Source organism: Chinchilla lanigera, unplaced genomic scaffold (genome assembly GCF_000276665.1).
Source record: "Chinchilla lanigera isolate Chin_1 unplaced genomic scaffold, ChiLan1.0 scaffold00036, whole genome shotgun sequence".
Taxonomy (NCBI): domain Eukaryota; kingdom Metazoa; phylum Chordata; class Mammalia; order Rodentia; family Chinchillidae; genus Chinchilla; species Chinchilla lanigera.
Window position 1 is genome coordinate 18,721,556 of NW_004955437.1, and position 24,753 is coordinate 18,746,308.

A 24,753-nucleotide genomic window follows, 5' to 3' on the forward strand; every position below is an offset into this window, starting at 1 on the left:
TTTCCTTATTATACATTGTTTTATTGATAAACTTCCAAATCCCCTATAACTATTCTGTGTTTGAATTGAAATTTTAAGGTATGATTATTATTTACATATCTAGGGATCACTGAGTTTCTAGGTCAGAGTTTTAGTAAGTATTTAGTTTCTGGTTTCTAACTTTAAATATTATAACCAGCTTCTGAGTTGAGGGCCCTGTTGCCTCATACATGGGGTGTCTAACTGTAGGAAAGCCCTGCAGGAGGTGGGGCCAGCGTCCTGCTGTGTGGACAGCTCAGTTTCCCCCATTAGGAAGCTGAAGGCCTGCTGGGGCCACATGCTCAGCACAGCTGTGACCTGTACCCACCTGTGGACCAGACGCAGTGAGGGGTTCCGGGAGTTGGTCTAAACTCACAGTCCATGGTCTAAAGAAGCCAGGTGTCCTAGGAGGTCCTCTGACATCCTTAGGGGCTGTGGCAGAAGTTCCAGAGAGGACAGCTGCCGGAGGGACCGACAGGTGGGCAGGGAACTAGGGTTCCCAGTCGATGCTGATCGGGCCGCCCGTCAGTATCTGGCTCCGCAGACCCGCGGTGTCCTCTCCTTCCCGGGCTGCACGTCGCACTCGCCGGTGACAGCCCTGGGCGCAGCGGGAACGCGCGTCCAGCATTCCACAGACCAGCACGCGGCAGTGCAGAAAGACCTCCTGAAAAGATGCAAGGACCCGCGGCAAGGACGCCGCTGTGGGCGCCAGGGGAAGCCAGGCACCCTGCCACCCGGTTCACAGACTTTCTCTCCCTTAAGCTTAACAGCAGCACTCTGGGGCAGGTGTTACCATCCCCATGTTACAGAGGAGTAAACTGAGGCACAGGGTGAAGAAGGAACCAGCCCAGTTCACACATCAGTAATGTGGCGAGCTGGAACTGGAGTCACCCACATCCATAGCTTCTGCACTGGGTGGGGACAGAGGAGACCTTTGTGAAACAGCGTCTAACATGAGCATCTCTGTTCTTCACGTCAAGGGCCGTGAGGAACCGCTTGCCGCCCGCGGCCTGGCGGAGGAAGGCGTGCGGAGTGGCGACACCGCGGGCAAGGCGTGGGCACGCTAAAGGCAGCGGGAGAAGCGTGTTGGCCTCTGGAACCTCCTTCTGTTTACACGTTTCAGCAACGCTAACAACAGCAAACACTGCACCTGTCACGCTATAACCTTGTCCATGTAAATATATGGGTTTTTAAATGGAGAGTACCCAGGGGCTGGGGATTTAGCTCAGCCGCACAGCGCCTGCCTGGCAAGCGCAAGGTCGTGAGTTCAATTCCCGGTACCGGGAATAAATAAATAAATAAATAAATGTAGTGTACCCGATATGCATATGAACTGTTTGGACAACATTTTTACAGTCTGCCTTCCACACATTTATCACTTTAATAGCTGCTTGTCATTGCATTAAATTTATATGTGATGGCCCTTTAGCTCTGTTTGATTGGAGGTTTTTTCTCCCTTAAAACAACGTTCTGTGAACATGTTCGACAAACTTTTTGTTTTTGAGAAACCGCCAAGATTAAAATTTTTAGGTAAGAAAAGATGATGATTTAATGGTTATTACTGCATATTATCAATAACTTTCCAGAAAATGTACCAATTTATACCCACCACTGTATACGTATAACCTTGCAAGTGTTATTTAGAATTTTTATAAATTTAGCATGTATAAAGTGGCATCCTTAATTGGCACTTTTGTACTACTTTCACTTCCCATCTCACTCTTTGTCTTTTCTTGCTCTCCTGTGCACGTCTTTGACCGTGTGACTGACCACACACTGGCTTTTTTGTCCATACCCGACCACAGGTCACAGGGAGCCTAACTGTGGGCTCTCACAAGGTCAGCTGACCAAGGGACGGGGGCTGAGAAGGAAGGCTTAGGTCTGGGGTTAGGAAAGGTGTTCAGCTCACCTTGTGATCTTTGCCCACAAACTTGAAGACAGGGACTTGGAAGTGCTTTGCTAGGTGATCCCGGGATGAGTACTGCTTCACTGAGTCATCTGAAACGCAGCTGAAAGTAGGACACGTTGCACGTAAGACTTGATCATTTCAACAGAGATGGAAAAACAACCCCTTCCAACATGTTTGGCTTAAGGAGAGGCAGACTGGGTGGAGCAGGTTGGGGTGCCCGCCAGCTCTTTGGGAGAAAGCAAATGAAATTCCCCCCTGGTGACGGCACTGTGGGACCCAGCCCTCCTCACCAGTGAGCCTATCTCGTCTTCCATTTGCTGAGCCACCAACCAGCACAGCACTTCCTGCTAGGTCATGTGTTTCAGTGGAGCACTGTTAACAACACATTTCAAAGAAAGTTTTGGGGCCGGGGATATAACTCAGAGGCATAAGCACCTGCCTGGCAAGCGCAAGGTCCTGTGTTCAATTCCTGGTGCCACAGGAAAAAACAACAACAACTGTATAGTTTATTACTGGTTTGAGGCGGCGTCTCTTAAACTTAACAAGTACATTCTAGACACCTAAGAGGCACCAACCACCTCAGCAGGTGCAAAGGGGAACAGAACACACTGGGGCATCAAGTTGCTGGGTGCGCATCTTTGTTCCTTAGGGAACAAGTGGCTCTCCTGGGGAGCAGTCTCACCTGAAATCGTATTACTTCCTCTTTTCCCAAATGGTGCACCTGCCACTTGATAGGGCTTGGGCTTTTAATCTCAGGTCTACTGCTTGCAGTGTAACTTCTAGGGTCCCCTCAAGGATAGCTGGGGAAAGACGTTACTCAAGCTTCGTGCTGAAGCCAAGGTTTTGGATATAGAGGAAGATTTTTCCCCAGAGAGGCCCAGGATTGCTCTTGTGTTAGTGGTCCCATTCAAATCCTAAAGAAACCTTTTCCCCCTGGAAATAGTTGCTTTTTAATGGGCACCTAACAGTTTGTCTACTGGGCCAGGAAAAGAGTGGGTCAGATCTAAAAGCCTCTGAAGTGGGTTCTTGCTCCACATGCTTACGTACAGCTTTAGTTTACCGCTGCTCTTTGGGTGCTGCTGAAACATCAAAAAAATTGTTTTAAAAGATGGCGCCTCAACCTGTATTACTGTTAGCATCTTATTCCACTGAACTGGAGAGCCCCTGAGCAGGCTATAGGGCTTCTGCTATGTCCTGAACTTGTTTACTCAATTTGATTGTCCTGAGGTAAAATCAGTTTATAGCTTTTCATTGTGTTTTACAATAAAGATCAATTGCACACCTAATCTGTACAAGAGCCTCTACTAGGTGCCTCAGAAGGGAAAATGAGGAGTAATATTCCAATTGTGGGTGCAGTTCAGTGGTAGAGCTCTTGCCTATGTGTACAAGGCCATGGGTTCAATCCCCAGCATCACACACACGCACACACACACATACTCACATGGTCTACAGTACACACAGAATAATATAGCTTATGATGGTCTAGTATCTATCATAACAATACTAACAATATTTAAAAGGTACTTTTCACCTAAATGTCTCAGCATTTTCAATTTATTTTATCTAAAAAGACTTATTTTTCTTTAGAAGAAAAAATGAGGCAGGCAAGGTTCTTACAAGGTAGTGCATTACAAATTTTGTTCTCGACTTGGTGTTTGCTGTCATTAGAAAATGTTAGTTCTCAGAGCTCCAAGTTCGTGTTAAAAGAAAACAGCAGGGGTATAGGACAGTCCACAGTAATTATTTATCGAAACATTGCCAGTACTTGACTTTAGAGCCCAGTGTTTCTTTTTCTAAAGATTCACTTTCTCATTACATTTTACTTAGGCCTGCATTAAGCTATTTTGCATTCTCAGAGTGTGTACCACCTAAAACCAGAGGGAAGTAAGTCAGGTATGCTCAACATGTGGGGGAAACCAGCTTAAAATAAATTTAAGCTAAAGACCGTGAATACTTTTTAAAATGAACGATCAAAAATGTTTGGTTTTGTGGCTGAGCCCCAGATTACTATTCTGAATACTCCTTCAAGGATTTGCTGGGGGAATATTAATGACCCCTACGCTCTGCTGGGCCTTGAGGAGGACGGGGGCCTTTAGTTCACGTCCAACAGAACTGGGACTTCACCGCGGAAGTAAATGCCCCTGAATTCCAAAGGGCCAGGCAGAATCAGACAGGAACAAAGATTTCAGGCAGAGGAAATAGCACAGGCCGCGTCAAGAGGCCGCGGGAGCAGGGTTGGACAGCCAGCAATTCCCTCTGGCAGGGGCGCAACCGGGGAGGCTGAGAGCCCAGGTCCGGCAGCTCTCTGCTGCACGTCCTCTGTGCTCGCGCTGCCGCCATGTTCCGGCTCTCGTCTACGCTGCTTTCTCTCACAACACATGCATATTTCTCTTCTGCATGTGCCAAGGGCAAGAAGAATAAATAGTGCAGCTTCACAGAACTGAATAAAACAGAGCGAACAGTCCTTCGCTGAGAGTCTAAGTGACCAATACATAAGAGAATGTCACAGGCATTTTTGAGATTTCAGGTCACTCCTTCCCAGTAAATGCGTTACGATTACATACTTCTTAAAAGTAAACGTGAGCTGGGCATGGGGCCACACACCTGTAATCCTAGCTACTCAGGAGGCTGAGGCAGAAGGATTGTCAATTCGAGGCCAGCCTTGCATTGAAAAGGAGAAGAAAAGTGAAAAAAACGAGAAGGGCTGGGGATGTAGCTCAGCGGGAGAGTGATTGCTGAGCATGAGCAAGGCCCAAGGTGTGATCCCAATGCTGAGAGAAAGCAAAGGTGAATGCGAGGGACAGGAGAAAACATCTGAGGAGAAATAATGTTCATTATCTCACCGACGCCTTACCTATGTTCACTTCTAGTCACGAAGAGTATGCCATTAAAACAGAAAAAAAAAATCTAAAAAGAAACAAAACCCCATACCCCTCAAAAGAAATCTATTATCTAATCATTAAGTCTATAACTACAAAGAAATAAAATGATGCTTCTATTATTTATTTTTAAACTTTCTGCCCAGGCATGGTGGTGCACACCTGTATCCCAGCAACTGGGAGGCGGAGGCAGGAGGATTGCTGTGAATTCAAAGGCAGCCTGAACTACATAGTGAGTTGAAGGCCAGCCTGAACTACACAGTGAGACACTGTCTCAAAAAAACCAAAACAGCACTGGGGATATAGCTCAGTGGCATAAGTGCCTGCCTGGCAAGCATGAGGTCCTGAGTTCAATTCCTGGTACCAAAAAAACAAAACAAAACAGAAAAGCTTTCTGGGGATTACTGTTTATGAAGCTGCAGTCCTGCCTCTACCTGAGACTTGACCATCTGGCATTCAGAACAACAAGACAAGCATGAGAGTGTTTCGGGGTTTGTGTGCATTTTCCTGGGAATGGCGGCAAGCGCTGTTAGGCTTTCAGTGGTCCCTGAACACACCTGCAAATCGCATCTGCAGCTCCTCAGAGGAGGTCATGGAAGCTTCCATGCTTTTCTTCTCCTAAAGCTGTCAAGTATTTCTTCTCTCTCCTGTGCTACCAAACGTCTTAAAAGAGGGGTCCACACTTGCCGCTTCACTTCCTCCTCCGCACACATTCTCAGCCACGGGAATGCGGGGAGCCGCACCTGGCAGGCACGCGCACCCTGCCCTCCCTGAGCAGGCCGGCCCAGGCTGTAGTTCCAGCCGTACACGGACTCATGCTCTGCCCTTTACTCCTTGCCCCATTCCTGAGCCTGACCTCCATTTCCAACTGCCCACTAACCTGCTCTTGCTGGGTATCCCTCAGGTATCTAAAATGTATTGTCATGTTGGTGCAGGCCTGTAATCCCAGCACTCTGGGAGGCTGAGGCAGGAGGACTGCAAGTTCAAACCTGGGCAAATTTAGCCAATTAGGAAGACTGTCTCAAAAACGGAGGAGCTCAGTGAGAAGGTCCTGAGTTCAATCCCCAGTGGCACCAAAAAACTGATTTTGTGTGCGTGATCAAATTCAATACTTTCACCTCAACTCTGCTTTTCTACATATAATGTCTTTCCTCTGGGGTAATGGCATCTCGTTAGTCCCCTCAGCTGCACACCTGGGAGTCATTTTTGACTCCCCTCCTCCTCCTCAGTCTTTAAACTCCGCCTTCAGGGCTCCTGAGCTGAGGAGCAGCCGTGCGGGGCTGGGAAAGGACCGCGCATGCCCGGACTGGGCGGCATAGTTACCCATCCCGGATGAGGTAGTACTTGAGGATCTCGTCGACCTTGGCGGTGGGGGTGGCGAAGCAGCTCTCCACCAGGCTTTCCAGGCCGCTCACGTGCACCAGGGGCTCGATGCCGAAGTAGAGGGAGTCGCGGAGCTTGAGGCTGGGCAGAGCTTCCCGGTAGGGCTCCTCGAACTCGTCGTCCTTGAAGATCTCCAGCGTGAAGGGGAAGACGCCGTGGCTGCGGCTCAGGATCTCCAGCGGGGCGTTGCGCAGGTTGGGGACGTAGCCCTCCGAGATGGTGTACAGGCGCGGGAACTCGCAGGTCACCGGGATCAGCAGCTCGCTGGTCCGGATGATGATGTCCCCGCTGCTCCCCGGGGTCTGCTTGGGAAGACCTGTCACGAGGTTGCTGGCCACGATCTTGTCATTCACCACCTGGGCCGGGCCGGGAGAGGAAGAGAGTGTGTTTCTACGGAAATTCCCCGTCCCCCCAAATCTGTTTCACAGCGAAAGCTTTTTTTTTCTTTCAATCGCTCCCCTCTGTTAGCAGGCCGCCCCGGCTGCTGGAGTTTGATGTTCTACTTCTCGGCCAGCGCGCACATTCCTTTGGAGCGCTGCTCCTAAAACCTCATCTACGCAGAATCAGCAAGTTTCAAGCTCCGGTGTTTTAGAGGAGGACAGCGTCCAACGTCGTTTTTTTGCAGGAGTCCTAGACCTGTTAACCCCGCTGCGCTATCTCCCTAGCTGTGCTCACCGCGCCCGGGGCTGAGCGCTCACGTGACCGCAGGACGTTTTCACGACTCTGCCTCCAGCCCTGTCTGCTCTGCTGTGCGCGGGTCGGCCCGCAACAATCCGCAGAACGCGCCCAGTGTGTCTCCCAGCTGGAAGGCTTTTTCTTTTCCTCTCTCCTGGTGTAAGCCACACACCTATTTCCACACCAGTCCAAGTCCTACTTGTCTCCTACTGGACTCCAAGAGGCCCCGTCATCTGTGTCACCCTTTATCGGTTTCCCTTTATGTGTAAGGACAGCCCTGTAAGCTGCCAGCAGGCAGGAGTCTCCGTCCATCGTCCCCTCAGACTGCAGCACAGGGCTGTGCGCAGATTTTTGGATGAAAGGAGAAACCTTTGACCTCAACCTGGTTGAGTACTGGAACTTATTCGCTACACCCCAAATGTACCATCATCTCAGTCACTTTCTTCAAATAGAAGAGCTGGTCAGAGGGGAAGTGGCCAGTGCGCCCGCGGCCCTGGTGCTGGTTCAGGAGGGGAAAGGCCTGAACAGCTGGGGGAGAGGTGCCTGGCTGGGAACAGGTAGCAGAATTCTCCCTGGCAGTGCAGCACCATGGCAGGTACTCAGGGACACAGCTGTTAAATGAGTGACAGCGGATGTTGTAAGCTCGGTTCTTTCGTGTTAAAATATCCCATCTATGACACAAACCACACTGCAGACCTCTGCCAAGATCTCCCAAGTGACTGGGTTTTGGTCATTCCCCCAGGATCCCTGGGAGAAACCTACGTTGACCACAGTGCCGCACGTCTTGAGGGAGAAGATGATGTTGACATGGGTGCCATTGGACACGCCTCGGCAGGATGTGTTGGTCAGGAAGAGCTCCAAGCCACCAACCAGCTCCCTGGGGACGCTCACTTCAATGGCGTTCGACTTGCACACCACAGGGACTGCAGGAGAGGGGCTACTGTTAGAACTGAAAACTGGGTGGGGAGGAAGAGTCAGGAAGGCTTCTTCGGGAAACAATGTCTCCTTCACACAGACTGTGCTTTTTGTTCTACCCCTCAGGAAATCAGTGGTACTCAAAGCAAACTGGTGAGTAAAACCAGGATTCCCAGCTCCCATGACTGGTCAAAGAATGCCCTTCAAATACATTGTTCCTTGAAGTAGGAAATATTGTGTTCAAGTTTCAGTCCAACACACATTTGTTTACAAGGGTGGCAGGCATAGCTTCAAGAAGTGAGCACCTAGAGGATTAATTTTTAGCACCAGTGCAATTTATAGGCAATACAAAAAAAGCGTGCTTTGATATTGGTTTAAACAACGTAATGGTGCTGCCTTGATTTTACTGTTAATTATGGCCCCATAAAGCGGAGGTAATAAACAGTGTTACTGCACTTGGGGGAGGCTTCCAAATTGTCCTTGCGCTGCTCAGTAAACCATAAACTCAGACTATAAAATTCACTTTAACTTAATATAGAAAAGGTGGCCTTTCCTTAGTATCCCCATGTTCATGTCCCCAGACTCTGCAAATACCCCCAGAGGAGCGCTTCTGGGTGCAGTATGTGAGGCCACGTCACCACGATGGAATACGTACAAAATAAGAAATAAGTGCTCCTGAAATATTTGCTGGGTGAGTGCACTGACAGTCTGGATACCAAGAACTAGATTTCCAGAAAATGGTTCTCAGAGCGTGGCTGAGGGGGAAGACTCCGTTCCCTAGGACTTCAACTCAGTTTCCATTCTTTTATCTGCTAGAAAAGAGAACCACATCAGCCTTCTACTTCCAAATGGAGGATGCGTCATACTGTGAGCCACGAGAATCCAAGAAAAATCAAAGGTAAACGGGAAATCTGTTCTTAGCAAGCTCGGAACGATTCCCAGGTGATGACTCGGGGCCACACACGGCTCAAAGGGTTGTTCTGGAAGATGAGGATCTGGCACGCCTGGCGGGTGGAGGTGAGAGGGTGCAGGGCCGGAGGAAGCGTAAAGCAGAGCAGAGGTGGAGCCCATGCGCGTTCTACCTTGGCAAGTGTGGTTGTCGTCAGCTAGCACCAGGCCCCGGGGACACTCGCACTGGTAGCCCTTCTCTGACCCAAGGCAAGAGTGGCTGCAGCCACCGTTGTTATTGTGGCATCCTTCAATGTCTGCAGGAAAAGCAACAGAAGGGAGGATCGTCTCATGCCCTCTCTCCCTCCGGATCCCGGCACTTACGTCAGGGTTTGTACCTGACTCGTAGCAGTCTCCCTGCAGTCTAACCCAGTAATCAAGACGTGTACCCAAGTCCACAAGTGTCTGCTGAATCTTATAGCTACAAACAGTAATCTCCCAGGATCCACAGTTCTATCCACTTAAGCTGGCCAGGCATTTTGTAGGACGTCCTTCAGTTTGGCTTTGCCTAATGTTTTGTTCTCATGGTTGGACTGAGCTAATGGGTTTTTTCAGGTGTAAGACCCAAAAGTCATGTATTAATTGCTGCAACACTTAATGCCCCCTCCTAGAAATTATTATTGATGAAAAGGGATTGAGAGAGCATAAGTTCAGCTGGGTGCATCAGAGTTGCAGCTAATTGGCTGGGTCATAGACCTCTGCTCAATCGCTGGGATCAAGAGGTCTGGGGATAAAGGGCTTTAGACTGACAGCACATTACTAAAAAAAAGGCCTACGGCCCTGGTGGCAAGCCTATAGCATGGGCGTTATTTTTTTTTTAAGACAAAAGCTGTTAATGCATGAGTTGGTTTTTTTCTAAGCTAAAACCTCAGTATTCAGGTTTAATTGCAGTGATAAATCCGTGGGTTTCAGGTTGCAGTTTGGGCACTTGTCTCTAAAAGGTTCACCATCACTGGCCTAACAGCTGTGGGTGTAGCTCAATGGTAGTGTGGTCGCTAGCATGCTAGACACCTTGAGTTTGACCCCCGTATTGGGGATAAAAGGCCTGAACCATACACTGAAAGTCCATTCAACCAATTCATGGTGATATTTTTCTTATGAAATTTTTTTCTTGAGTTTTTAAGTCTCCTCTTTTTAATGTTTATGTTTGCAAAACACATAGTCAATGGACAAAAAGAAAAATATTCAACTAAAAATTGAAGCAACTATTATGTGACTTTAAGCTTAGCAGAAGAAAAATAAACTGGAACCTGGGCATTATCTTCTAGTTCAGGTGTCATCAAACTCTAGCCTGCTACATGTTGTTTCAAATAGTTCTGCTGGCACACAGCCATGTCCATGTGATTATCTGCTTCCATGGTTGCTTTCTCACTGTGTGGGCAGAGACGAATACTTTTATTGATTCTATATGGTCCGCAGAGCCTAAATATTTATTATCTGGCCTTTCCAGAAGTTTGCTGACCCCTGTTCTAGGTTACACTGGGAAGGAAATGTTTCAAATCACCTGAGATGGTTAGGAAAGTATGTAAGCTGATTTTCAGGTAAGATATAACTCTATCAGTTCAATGATAGCAAAAAAGAGAGAGAGAGAGAAAGAGAAAGAAAGAAAGAAAAAGAAAAAAGAAAAGTAGGCCTTGGAACATCAGTAAATTAACTTGGGATAAATAATAGTTGTGAAATGTATAGAGAATAAATTAGCAATGTATTAATTGTTTGTGAAACGTGAAATACATTAGCTATCACTGATTGCAGGCTTTAGAAATGGGTGGAATGATATGCAGCAGTGTGGAAGAAAGCATAAATATGCTGTAAGATGTTAAAATCAATAGGAAATTTGTTTCCTAAAAAAATGACTTCCTTTTGGTGGTGGTGCTGGGAATTGAACCCAGAGCCTCAGACAGGCTGGATAAGTGCTCTACCACTAAGCTACACCTCTGGCTCCAAAGACTAACTTTCTTAAGCCATTTTATTTCTCTGAATTATAATAATTCCAATCTTTGTAAGATGAAGGAATCACCCTAAATATTCACTCAGAATATTTCTAGGTCTAAAAATGCAGAGCAGTAAAAAACTTGAAAATCTAAATTGCCTTCAAGGATTTAAGTCTTTCAGGAGGTTATACCAAAATGTGTAGAATAGGCGTATCTGGCAAGGGGGATGGTGGGTCATTTTAACTATCTTCCTTTTACTCCTCTGTATTTTCCTATGGTTTTATAATAAAAAATAAAAATTACTTAAAAAATTAAAAGGCTCATTATTTTAAAAGATGATACAATTATTTAATCCCCCCAGTGGAAAAACAAATTTGTTTAAACTATCAATAAAATTTAAGAATTACTAGTGGAAATATTAATCCTACAGTTTAATGCATATATATTTTTTATCCTTTTCTTAAATTTTTTTCATTGATGGTTATTAGGGTTTATGAATATAAAAGATTAACTGTAATAGTTCCAATAAAGTACTCAGGAATGTTCCTCATGGACCATTTCATTAATATTCAAGTATGCAAAACTTATTGCTTAAAATAATTAAAATTTAAGGATGATTGAGGACATTACCCTTATTCAACAAAATTTTTATAAAGGACATCATTTTAATATTCTAGTAATTTTCCCTTAGCAATGCAAACTTTGTGTATAATAAATTGTAGACACTAGTCATAATTTCTCCTTTCGAAGTAGTATTTTATTTTATTTTATTTTATTTTATTGAAACAGGGTCTCATTGTGTAGAGCAGGCTGCCCTTGAATTCACTATGTAGCCAGGCTACATTGACTGAACTTGCAGCAATCTTCCTACCTCAGCTTCCCGAGTGCTGGGATCACAGGCGTGTGCCACTGCATCCCACGTATTATTAATTTAAATATTATTAAAAGAAAATGAATTCTTGTAAGCTGTACTATAGCTCTGTGAACCCACAAGTCCATTTACCCTGTAGGACAAATTGTATGTCTGCTGTAAATAATAACAATTGAGCTGTTTCTCTCTCCATGTCACACTCTCCACTGAGTATCACAAGAACTCAAATTTATGACAGCAGAAGTGATGGCATCTCAGTGGTGATAACTTGCAAAAGTAAATGCGTCTTAGAGAAGGGACATTATTGAAGTTTCATATAATAATATATTATTGAAATGTCACATGGTATCCTATAAATATGTACAATTATTGTCAACAAAAAATAAAACAATGATCATAGACAATTTTCATTTCAATTATGTGAAATACATTAGGGTTTCTTTTTGTTACTTAATCATGTAAAATGGATGTAGCATCTTTGCTATTAAAAATGATTCATTTTATTTATCCTTGAAAATGTATTTGTTCAGTAAATACAGAGCATACAGAGGGGAATGGCTTCAGGTAAAGCAGTCCTCCAAACTCCCAGGGCAGTAAGACTCACGGGTGGAACTTGTAATAAACTCGAGCTGTAAGGCCTCCTCCCAGCCTGCAGAAGCAGAACCTCAGAAGAGGGCGCTGGCGGGGTCTGGGTGCAGAGGCCCCAGTGATTCTCCTCAGCAGGGAAGGTTTATATAAGGTGTTTGCTGTGCTATCTGCTTCCATTATGTTGCTATTCCTCGTGTGCCGCTGTGACTAGCAGCACAGGTGTCAACTGTATGCTACGCAGAAATACAATCTCTTGACCTGATCCCCAACTTACTGAATCAAGATCTGTACTTGAACAAGATCCTACCTGATCCAGGCATGGCGGTGCGAGCCTAGTTCCTAAAGAGGAGGATGGCGGGTTCAAGTCCAGTGTGGGCAATTTAGCAAGAGACCCTGTCTCAAAATTTTAGAAAAAGAAAGAGAGACAGACAGACAGAGACAGAGAGACAGAGACAAAGAAACAGAAAGGAAAGGTAAGGAAAAAAAAAACAAATAAAGGGCTGGAAATGTAGCTCAATGTGAAGCACCTGACTTCAATCCCAAGTATCATTTTTAAAAAATTAGATGTGCTTTATGGGCATACTTGAATTTGAAAACCATGGGATACTTTAATTTCCCCTAAAAGAATATGGCTTTCTGCCTCTTGCAAAATTGCCTCCTGTGAGATCTTGGAGATAAAACCCGCAGTGAATTCTGTCCACAGCACAGGCACCAGCAGTGATGATGAATCTCTTTGGTCATTTCCATACACAGCCGGTTACCCTCCTCCAACACCTCGGCTCTTTCCTGCATGGTGAAGAATGAGCCGATGGTTTCCTCCGGGCTCTAGATCCGAGCCCCTCGGCAACCTCTCCTACCTTCACAAGTCTTGCCATCGCTTCGCAGCACACGGCCGACGCCACACTCACAGCGGTACGAGTTTTTGAGGTTCACACAGATCTCACTGCAGCCACCATTGTTTTGCTCACACTCATTTTCATCTGTAGAAGAGAAGCCACACCATTGCTACACCTTGTCCCAAGGCCTGAGCAGAATCTTCGCGACCTTTCAGAGTCCGTTGCGCGCCCCACTCCCCAGTATGTTCCAGCATCATCCCTTCCAGCAACTCCTTTTCCCCACGCAAGTCTCCTGTTCATCTGCCCTCTGCTGTGTGGAAGGCACCTAATTGCCTGCCCAATTCCCTCCCCTTTTAGCGGCAAAAGTATGAGGGAAGGAAGTGCCTTTTGTGTCCTGGATAGACCTACTTATTTGTGTTGACGACTCTTGCATTTTTCAGTGAGCTTCTGAAAAGCTGCTAAATAAATACAAAGTTATAAATTAAATTGTGTTTTAAGTCATGAAAGGAACCTACAGTGCAGAAGGAGATATCTGATAAAGTATTTTGTGAGTCTTCTGTTACAACATGAACTGCCCTTAAGGTCTATTTTAAAGATAGGAACAGGGGCTGGGGATTTAGCTCAGCGGCAAAAAGCGCCTGCCTGGCAAGCGCAAGGTTGTGAGTTCGGTTCCCGGTACCGGAGAAAAGCCAAAAAATAAATAAATAAATAAATAAAAAATAAAGATAGGAACAGTCTCACATTATATATAAGCAGTAATTGCTAAACTTTTAAGGACTGTGATGAAAGATATGGACTCTTGCCATAAAAAAATGCACACTTAGCAATAAATGTCTACTCACTTCCCTCTACAGACAAAGAAGGGAAGGTTGGCATCTAAACTCATCATGGCTCCAGGAATGACAGACCTGGATACAGGACATAAGCTACGGATGGATTTTAAATACCAATAGGTGGAAGCAGACATGGCCTTGGGCCAAGAAAAGGAGATGAGCTGGACCTGAAGCCCTGCTTGAGTCCATGACACCCTCAGAGGAATCCCCTTGCTATGATTTGGATATGGCTTAAAGGTGCCCCCAAAGTTTTGTGTGTTAGAAGCTGGTCTCTGGTATGGTGATGTCAAGATGTGGTGGGACCTTAAGAGGTGGAGTCTAGTGGGAAGTTGCTGTGTCATCAGTGGCACTGCCCTTGGAATGCAATTCTTGTAGGGCCCCTCAAGGTCTCCTCCAAGTAGGTCTCTGACTTTCTGTCTTGCTGTGGTGTCTTTTGCTCACTCGTGCTCCTGTCATGGGACCATCCATCATGAGGCCTTCCCTAAGTAGGGTGGGTGCCAACACCATGCCCTTGAATCTCTAGATCTATAAGCTAAATGTTTTAAGCTACTTTTCTTTACAGGCTACCCAGCTTCTGGTATTTCATTATAGTAACAGAAGATGGACTAATATACCTCTTAATAAGCTTGAGAGTACCAAAATTTTGCCAGGTATACCAGGAAAGCAATAAGGAAGCTTTCTTCCTGAGGCTAGAGGAGAGAGAAAAGCCTTTACAAAATAAGAAAAGAACCCAAGCTAGGGCCATGTCATGGTATTTTTTTTTTTCCTTCCAGTACCAGAAATTGAACTTACGACCTTGTGCTTGGCGGGCAGGCGCTGTACCACTGAGCTAAATCCCCAGCCCCTGTGCCATGTGAAGTATGTATTTATATGTCCCACATGGTGAGGGAATCTTTGAAGCTGTTATAAAATCTGACCTCAACTAGTACACCTTAGTGATACCTGACAAAAGTAATTGAAAAACTGCTCTGCAGTAAAACTTCCTCAAGCCAGATAAGAGCAGAGAACCAGAGAAAAACAATTACGACAAAAGATGGGTTGTAGAAAATATTACAAACAATCTGTCATGAGAGAGGATAGGAAGATAACAGGAGTCTTTGAATCAGAGATGATAGATTAATTCAGAAGTTTATAATACAAGTGTATAAAAGTTAGATGAAAGATAAAAGAAAGAATGAATGCCAGAATAAGAATGTAACAGGAGAAGATGAAACAGAAAGCAGATAAAACATAGAGATTGCTGAGGTGAAAAATACGGTTAAGACTCCAATCTTAATTGGACACATTCTTCCCTTCCTCAGTAGTGTGCCTACAAAGTGATGGCTGGGGCTGCAACCTTCCTGGATGTGGATGTGGCTGCCCCTTTACCTGAGTTTCTTGAAGTCCTCCATTCCAACCCTGAACTTATTCTAATGTGATGGAGAAATAAACTTCTACTTATTTAGGACATTATTATTTGGGATTGATTCTTTTTTATAGTCAGTTTAGATACTCTACACACCAGAAATTCCATTCCTATGGCTATACAATAGAGAAAATCTTATATATGAGATAAAGTATTATTTCTATGTTAACTTTAAGAATACACAGAGCAATGCTGTACAGTGCTGTTATAGGTACAGACATAATGATTACCCTTGGAGGATGAGAGAGGAAAATGAGATGCAAAGGGATGACTTGACCTGCAAAATTTATTTAAATGAAAAAAAAAAGGAAAATTTAATTGTAGTTAAATCTGGGTACATTTGTGTGTATTATATTATTTTTATACTATTCTCTTTGCTTGAAAAAGTATGTAATTTAAAACAAATATTTGAAATTATTACATTTAAGTGAAAACTAAGGCAGAGAAAAGAACAAAATAATGATAACATTGGCTCCCAGAGAGGGGGAACCAATCTTCTCTAACATAAGAGAAGTGGGTGTCAGGTCAATTACACTGCACCCTCAAATTAATGGAAATAGTCAGATATGAGATAGAGGCAAAGGCCTATAGCTAACCATGCCCAGAGTACATGACTAGAAAGCACACACTCACCAAAGATATTCCATACTAACAACAAAGTCTTTCAACTATAATTGACCTTCAACCCTCCCATACACCAAAAAAAGAAACATGTGAAAACAAGGCAACAAAATGCCCCCCGAAACTCCCAATTTCCCTAAAGGTAATCCACTGATGGAAAGGAAATAAAAAGCTAAACAGATGACTTATACAAAGTGATAAAAGAGGGGACCAAGAAAAAAAATCAGATCAATAAGGTACTCATTAAGCTCAAAGATAACATAACTAAACAGATAATGGACTTAATAAACAAAATGATCCCTGAGCTTACAGACGACACTAATGATACACTAGCTGAACTAAACAAAACAATACAAATCGTGAATGACCAGTTTAGTAAAAAATTAAACTCCATGAAAATATACCAAACAGAAATCCAAGGGATAAAATATTCTACTGAATATTTTAAGGGAGCAGAAGGGCAGTAGAAGTGACCAGATGTGAGGCAAGAGTGTCAGAACTAGGAAATAGTGCTGATGCAGGTAATCACGCAATCAGACATACCTCATAAGCAATAAGAGATCATGGAAAGTGGACCTAACACCTGCTAGATGTTGCGAAGAAGATTAAGATTATGGAATTAGTGAACAATTGGAAGACAACATAAATGGCCAAAAAAACTGCTTACAGAAATAATAAAAGAAAACTTTCCAAGTACAGGGAAAGAATTTAGCTTACAGATAAGCAAGGCATACAGAACTCAAAATAGCCATAATTGGGAAAGAACATCTCCACATCACATCATAGTCAAAATCACAGAAGTCCAACACAAAAATAGAATCTTAAAAGATGTTAGCGAAAAACAACAAATTACTTATAACATTAAAGCCATTAGAATTATAGCAGACTTCTTTTTTTTTTTTTGGTTTTTCTCCGGTACCAGGAACCGAACTCATGACCTTGCGCTTGCCAGGCAGGCGCTTTTGCCACTGAGCTAAATCCCCAGCCCCTAGAGCAGACTTGTTGACACAAACCTTAAAGGCCAGGAGAGCTTGGAGTGAAGTGCTTTGAGCCCTAAAAGAAAACAACTTTCAAACCAGATCAATATATCCTACAAAACTATCTCTCATAATTGATGAAGAAGTCGGGCATGGTGCACACCTGTAATCCCAGCACTTGAGAGAGGGAAGCAGGAGGATCACTGTGAGTTTGATACCAGCCTGCACTGTATAGTAAGTTCAAGGCCAGCCTGAATTACATAGTGAGACCCTGTCCCCCCAACCCCAAAAAATGGATGGAGAAATAAAGTCTTTCTGTGACAAAAAAACACCTTAAGAAATTCATGACAACAAAACCAGCTCTCAAAAAAATTCTCAAGAATATTCTACAAAGAGACAATGAAGCCAACAATGCCAACAAGTCTAGTGGAATGAATACATCAGATAGGGGGATCAGTTAAGAAGAAGGGGGAACAAAAAGGTATGAGGAGCAGGAAAACAGTATAATGGCCAGAACAAGTTAATATCTCTCACTAACAACTCGCAATGTGAATAGTCTCAATTCCTCAGTCCAGTGATACAGATTGATTTTTTTTTTTTTTTTTTTTTTTGGTACTGGGAATTGAACTCAGGACCTTGCGCTTGCCAGGTAGACACTTGTGCTGCTGAGCTATATCCCCGGCCCCAAGAGATACAGATTGGGAGACTGGATTTTTTTTTGTGGTGCTAGGAATTGAACCCAGGGCCTTGTGCATGCAAAGCAAGAACCCTACCACTGAGTCACATCCCCAGCTGGATCAAGAAACAAAATCCAGTGGTATGCTATATACATGAAACACATTTAATAAAAAAAATTCACAGACTAAAATCAAAAGATGTAAAATAACATTCCAAATAAAGGAGCCCTGAAGATGAGGAGTAGCTATCCTATTTTCAGACAAAGTGGACTTCAAGCTAAACCTGATCAGAAGAGGCCAAGAAGGCCACTAAATAGTGAATTGTTTAATTCAGTATGAAGAGGTACCAACTGTAAATATATATGCACCAAACACCAATGTACCCAATTTCATAAAACACTACTAGACATAAAAAAGCATACAAACACCAACACAGTTATAGTGGGGGACCTTAATACAATACTAACACAAATAGATCAACTAGATAAAATTTTTTTTTAAACTCAGAGTTGAAACATACCTTTGACCAAATGAATTTAAGAGATATCTACAGAGTATCCTACCCAATAACAATGAATACACATTTTTCTCAACAGCACATGGAAATTTCTCAAAAAATAGATCACATACCAGCCCATAAAGCATGTTTATATAGAAGACACACAAAAAATTCACCAAGACTCCTAGAACTAATAAATTCAGCAAGGTAGCAGGTAACAAAAGCAACACACAAAAATCAATAGCGTTGATGTACACCAATAATGAACACACTGAGAAAAAATTAGGAAAGAAGATCATTTATAATAATTTCAAGAAAAATTAAATACTTAGGAATTAATCTAAAAGGAAATGAAAGACCTCTACAACAAAAGCTATAGTACTCTGAAAAAAATGAGATTGAAAAGGACATCAGAAAATAGATATCTCCTGTTCCCGGACAGGCAGAACAAATATTGCCAAAATGGCCATATTTCTAAAACTCATATATAGATTTAATGCAATCTCAATCAAAATACTAACAGAATCCCTCACTGAACTAGAAAAAACAATCCTAAAATTCATATGGAATCAGAAGAGACCCAGGATAGCAAAAGCAATTTTGGGTAACAAGCAAAGCAGGAAGTATCACTATCCCAGATTTCATGCAAACATGTACTAATAAAAATTAAAGATTAATAAAATAATTCAGGATGCAAAAAATAAATAAAAACTAAAATTGACACACGTATAAAACCACAAAAGTCTGCTTGTAATTTCAGATGATTCACAATCTCTGTGAAGCACAAGCACCCCAGATAGGAACTTGAGGCTTTGATAGGCAAAGGCAACTAAGATAAATGAAGGAAAAGATGTGTATGATGTGCTACTTTTGATGTAAAAGGAGAAGGTTAGTAAACAAGCACACATTTGTGTTGTAATGTCCGCCTGAAGAAACCCTGGAAGCACTAATAAGAAACATACAAGGTGTTGGAACATGGTTTGAAATGAAGTTTTAGCACATCTGAATTAGGATGGCAAATTGTCATCAGAAATATTTGACCTACATTTACACTACTAAACACAGATAAAATTTAGTTACTCAGATTGCCCCAGACACCTTTGATTTTGTAATAGTTCCGTCAAGGATCACTTTTGAAATTAAAATTCAGCTCTTTGGTCATATTAGCTCCATCTCAAGCACTGCACAGCCACATAGCTCATACGGGAGGCAGCAGAGTTCCAGATGGCCCCTCGACACATCAGAAATTTGGCTTGAGCTTTGGCCGTGAACTAAAAAGTTAAACACCTTGCAAGCATTCAGAGACACAAAACGGGACAGTGACGAGCTCTAGGCAGGAAGAGATTTTGATCTGTCCCTTTGGTCCTATAGCCTGTTTCTACCTCCTGATGACTCCTTACCAAAGCACGTCTGCCCATCAGGGCCGAGCACGGTTCCTGGAGAGCACGTGCACTGGCTGGCGTCCAAGCAGCTGCCATGGCAGTCCTCATCACAGATGTCATAAAAATCTATGGAGAGATAAAGATATACCTTTATCTTGAGATATGAGGGCCAGAGGACTCTCACTCTTGGGGTCTTGTGAGTGCGGTCATGGGTGTGAGTTCCCAGCCACCATCAAGAAAATTTTGGGGGTTTACATCAGCCAACAGAAACAGATACACTGCCTGAGGGCATGTTTGGTCATTTAGATCAGTGGTTCCCACCTTCACTTCCCGGCCTGTGGGTGGCCACAGGGTTTCTGCAAATGTAAGAATGTCACTGCACACGAGCTGTAGAGGAATGTGATAATTACGTACTGCAGTCATATGCTGATAAAAGAAACAAGGGCATAGACTAAGTAAGAGTACTCTGCTATGTCCTCTTAAAGTATCTATGGGGCGGGGATGCAACTCAGTGGTAGAACACTGGTCTAGCACTGCAAGGCTCTGGGTTTAATCCTCAGCACTGGAAAAAACATCAGCATACAGATTTTGATGGACCTGATAACACAGAAATTCATTTAAAAGTACTACTGGCCTCAAGTAGCCTCTTTCTATTATATACCACTTTAACAGATTGATGGATTTTACAGTGCTATCTGCCTGCACACCCATCAATCATCAATATAAACATCTGAAAAATGAATGTTCTGTACTCAGGTTGGAAAGCCTCTATTTCCATAAACAAAATCAACATTTCATTTTCTAATGTTTTGTTTGAATGGAATAAAAAACAAAAAATTCAACTGATCTACTTGCATTTTCCTTTCACTCTCTATTTCTTCATTAAGTTTTCAGAAATTCTGAGAATAGAATTCAAAAGTCATAACCTGGAGGCATTGTTGGCCCCCAACCAAATCGATGTTGTTCAGACTCTGAGACACTACTGTCACTGTCGCTGGGTTTCACACAGTAACTCTCCCGCCGTGGAGCCGCTGGGAGGAAGGTACTCACGGCCGCAGTAGACGTGGAAGCAGACGCTGGGCTTGGCCAGACGATACACGTAGTAGCCTCCCGGGCAAGCCTTGACCTCCACCGTAGTGTTCCACAGGCAGCAGTTCCCCTTGAAGCTGGCGCAGGCCTGGCGTTCCACAATGCCATCGCCTTCTAGGGGTTGGCTGCCGTTGAGCCAGACGGGCGCATGGGTGCCACAGTGGTTTTCTGGTATGCAGAAGGTGGGCATGGCGTCCCCCGCCATGCCTGTGAAGCGGTACCATTCCCCATCCACCTGGTTGTCACACAGAGGCGTACCTTGGGACTCGTCATACTGGTGGTCAGTGTTCCTCCAGGGCTCATTCAGGCTGATGTAAGCAGAGCAAGGATCTAGGGCTGGGGACGGAGAGGGTACCTCAGAGGCACCTAGTGACCCTTCGGGCCACAGCGCCAGCTGCCCAAGTCCACGTTCTTATATTTTAGCTTTTATGAACTCTACAAATTATCTAAAGCCTCCAAAAGTAGTTGTTTAAGATTCCTTCATGTGATTTAAACATTTTTCACAAACCCCCTTCACAGCATTACTTAAAGCCCACTTAAGGGTTTGTGTAGCGTTAGATGAGGTGTTTTATCCAGAGTCATCACTGGACAGAAGGATAGTTGTCCAGATGAGGGAGGTTAGGACTCTACAGGGCAGATCATATTCGGAGTTTTGTGTCCACACACACTCGGAGGCTGTCCTTAATGGAAGTCACTGACTAACTTGCCCAATCTTAGGAGGGGGCTAAATCTAAATACTAGGGACTGGAGAAGAAGCTAAGAACTTAGGGAAAAAAGATGCCTGAAGAAAACATATTAGTTTTGAAAACTCTGGAACAGACTTATGGAAGAGAAATTAAGTATTCGGTTACAAGAGTAATAACAAATCACTACACGGGCTGTTCAACTATGCGGCATGAGACGCCGTATCAAGCACAGCTAGCTCTCCATCTGTGGAAGTTAAAAGAAAAAGGGTTCGAATGGCTATTTGTGAAGATTATAAACAGAATTCTGCCGCAGTGGGAAGTTTAACTTGATAGGAAGTGTAAAGGTCCTTCCACCGTAAAGGAGAAGTCCTGGCCCTGCCAGCTAATCCGAAACACACAGTACACTGCCGAGCAATCACCAGAGGAAATATAATAGCGTGTGACAAGACATAAGTGGGACATTGCATTTTCTGGAAATAACAGATTTGCAGGGTTTCAGATGGCACGCACAACCTTGTCTTTAAAATATCCCCGGAGGTGTGTCAACTGAACCTGTGATCACAGTCTGATGTCCCTAGAGGAGAAGAAATATTCTCGGCCTCTCTCTGCTCTCAGTAGGGAAAATTCTCTCCACTGCTCTCTGGCTGTGGCTCTGTTGCCGAGCAAATTTCCTCAGCACTGGAGGAATTTCACAGGCAATTATAAATTCATAGAAATATTTTGCTCATCTGCTGGCTCTAATTTTGTAAGAAGTGGTTAGCTACTCAACCTTTAATGGCTTCTGCAGAAACTCCCGTAATGACTATTCCATGATTTATGGTTTTTCCTTAAAGTTAACGGCACTTATTGTGCTGGTAAAAGTTCATTTCCTGTCTTCCAGGGGACCTGCGGCCCTGGAAGGAGAAATTGACCCGCTCTCTGCTGTGCAATAACAATGTGCATTTATTTGGATGCTAACCACTCCACCTTTCCTAACACTAACTGTTCTCATCCCACTCCAACCCCCTTTAGGACAGTAACTCAGTCCTTTAATAATCTGGCCAGCGGTGTTAAATTCTGCTTTCAGGCTCAGTGTGGAGCCCAGACTTTGGTTTTATGCACAGGGTTGCACCTAGCGCTCCGGGTCTGCCGGAGGCTCCCCTCCACTCTCTAGGACGCCGGACCTCAGACCCCGACTCCTGCAGCCGCGCCCAGCAACAGGTCAGGGAGCACAGGCCGGCGCTCCCGTCCTGTCGCCCGGACTGGTTTTCCCTCAGCCGCTGAGACCTGCGGGGAAGCCGCACCCCTGCTCAGCGCGGACGCCCTTCCTCCTCTCTCCCCTCGCCCGTGGGGTCCGGCGTTTTCACCTCCTCTCCTTTCCCGCACCTCCTCTTCTTTGCTCACTTCCGTGGTCTCCCAGGACAAGCGTTCACCCAGGCCCCAAAGTTTTCCCCACATCGAGCCAAACATCCTAGATGCTGCAGGTGGGGCAGGGCGGGCTGCGAAGGGCAGAGGTTGGGGCACCAATAGGAAGATACTGGCCGGAGGTGCTTGAGGGGACAGAAAGATTCTGAGCGACCCTTGTTTAACCATGGGCGGCAGATTGAGATAATTAAAGATGGTGGCTCAGTCCTTCTGGGGGGACAGTTGTGGACTTACAGAAAAACTGAGAACATAGTACCAAAGGGCTCCCATGTACTGTGCCCCCAGCTCTCCGCGTTTTCCTTTAGCACACACTGCATACATTAGCATGGCACCTTTGCTACAGTCAGTGCACTCAAGACCATAGTTTTATTCACGTTTCCCTATGTTTTACCTACATCGCTCCCTGTCCCAGGATCCCACCCAGGATACTACATTACATTTAACTTCGTCTCTGTAGAGCCTCAAGCCTACTTTGTTAAAGTGCCGGAGTTCCTGCAAAGAAATAAATCAGGGTCAACCGAATAAACAGCTGCACAAAAATGCCAGGAGAGACGATGGCTTCTCCATCCGGCCTCCCACCCTCTCCCAGAGAGAACTTAGGTTCTATTGAGAGAGAACTCCATTAGTAAGTGAAATTGACACTTCCTTTGCCTCGCTGGCCAGTTTTGTGCCAACCCAGAGAACGGAGAGAGTTTAGGAGTTGCTTGGCCTGAGCAGAGTCATACATATTTTTAAAGGTCAAGGGTAAAGTCTGTCTTATCCAGATCTATGCCCTTCATGAGGACAGAGCTTTCAGATCCTTGAATTTATTTAAAGAAAAAGCTCTATCCTCAGCTCTAAAATCTAAGCTCATCTTTTATTTTTAAATTGGAACTATAAAGTGCCTAGAATATAAAGAGGTTGGAGCTCCTGTTACTTGTACACCAAGGAACACTTAGCTTGTGGAAGGACCTTGGACGTGGTAGATCCATGGAAGCTTTGGGTGCCAGGTCAGAGGCTGCATGGAACATGTAACAGAAATTCCCTGGAAATACATTTTCATAGATAATGAGATTTTTCTTACACAGTTCTGGAACTGCCATTGAAGACACTGAAATCTAGATCTTAATAACCTGTACACAGTAGCAGATCACAACAACAAAACCTTTTTGTGCCAAGTTCTTGACACGAGACTCACCCATGGGCAACACGGGGGTGACTAGAACGAGGAGGCTGGTGAGCAGCAGGCACCGAGGCATCTTTCTGGACCAACCACCGTGAACAGCCTGGAAAATCCTCTTCATATCTGTTTTCCTTCTTCAAGAACTTTCTTTTTAAACTTCTAAACTCTTATGGAAAAGGACCTTATCAGCGCTCGCTGGAGTCTTATCGGAGGAAGAGGATGAGGGGATAAGGTGTCCGCTGCTCTGGCCTTGACCCCAGATAGAAGCACTGCTTTACACTGTCAGCAGAGTTATTTTATTGATGTTTTTCCTTGGGGGGGGGTGACTCTCACAATCTTTCATCCTCCTATTGTTTTCTCTGAAGAATTCCTCGCAATGACTCTCCAGTGTCTTATCCGAAGGGAACTCTAAATGAGGGGCATCCCCTCATATCAAAATGTGTTTCGTGACGTCTAGGAATCGATTCCACGATGTTGTAGTCATAGCGCTGCCCAGCGGCATGACTGCACATTAAATAAGAAGGGAATAAAGCCACGTCACTGGAACTGGTCATTAGGAAATGTCCTGCTCAGAAGGCTCAGGAGCTAATAATAGCGCACAAAAAAGTAGGGACAGGTCTGGGATGGGTACAATAGTCTCTTGAAGAGAACTCCTAAGTCTATTTTGTTGTGGTCTCTGTTCTCAAAACTTCCTAAAAAAAACAAAGCTAAACTTGTGATTTTACCAATTCTAGCAGTAATACCTAGTATTTTCATAGTGCCTTTTGTCTCAAAACTTTCAAAATATGTATTTATTTCATTAATTCTCACACCAAAAAAGTGGTAGGAGCTTCAATTTAGGAACAATTCATTAACAACACTTTGGAGAGGTGAATGTACTGGAGGTCAGCAGACACGGCCATGGTAATTTCAGGCGTGGAGCTTGCCAGCTCTCTGATATCATTTGCAAGCATTAATACTAAAGGTAATGTAAAAGGGAAGGATAAAGAATAGAGTAGAGGGGCTGGGGATTTAGCTCAGCGGCAAAAGCGCCTGCCTGGCAAGCGCAAGGTCGTGAGTTCGGTT

The 24,753-nt window shown here is 44.2% G+C and overlaps 2 protein-coding genes across 3 annotated transcripts in view; one reads left to right on the top strand and one right to left on the bottom strand.

Annotated features, from left to right (window-relative positions):
* Window positions 1–1,756, top strand: part of Pla2g12b (phospholipase A2, group XIIB) — a 28,816-nt gene extending 27,060 nt beyond the window's left edge. The window contains exon 4 of the mRNA XM_005390003.2: window positions 999–1,756. Within this exon, the coding sequence (XP_005390060.1) occupies window positions 999–1,006 (8 nt within the window). The 3' untranslated portion in view covers window positions 1,007–1,756. The remainder of the gene's footprint in view (window positions 1–998) is intronic.
* On the bottom strand, window positions 1–23,814 carry Oit3 (oncoprotein induced transcript 3). 2 transcript variants are annotated; one of them, XM_005390000.2, is made up of 9 exons: window positions 23,704–23,814; window positions 20,398–20,772; window positions 19,366–19,473; window positions 12,975–13,097; window positions 8,862–8,984; window positions 7,627–7,787; window positions 6,130–6,545; window positions 1,928–2,027; window positions 1–682 (listed from the first exon to the last, which is right to left on the bottom strand). In XM_005390000.2, the coding sequence occupies exons 1-9, from the start codon at window positions 23,807–23,809 to the stop codon at window positions 509–511; spliced, it is 1,686 nt and encodes a 561-aa protein (XP_005390057.1). In that variant the 5' UTR covers window positions 23,810–23,814; the 3' UTR covers window positions 1–508. The 2 variants fall into 2 exon arrangements, with proteins under 2 accessions (XP_005390057.1, XP_013372210.1); XM_013516756.1 differs by lacking the exon at window positions 12,975–13,097.
* Window positions 23,815–24,753: the final 939 nt, after the last annotated feature.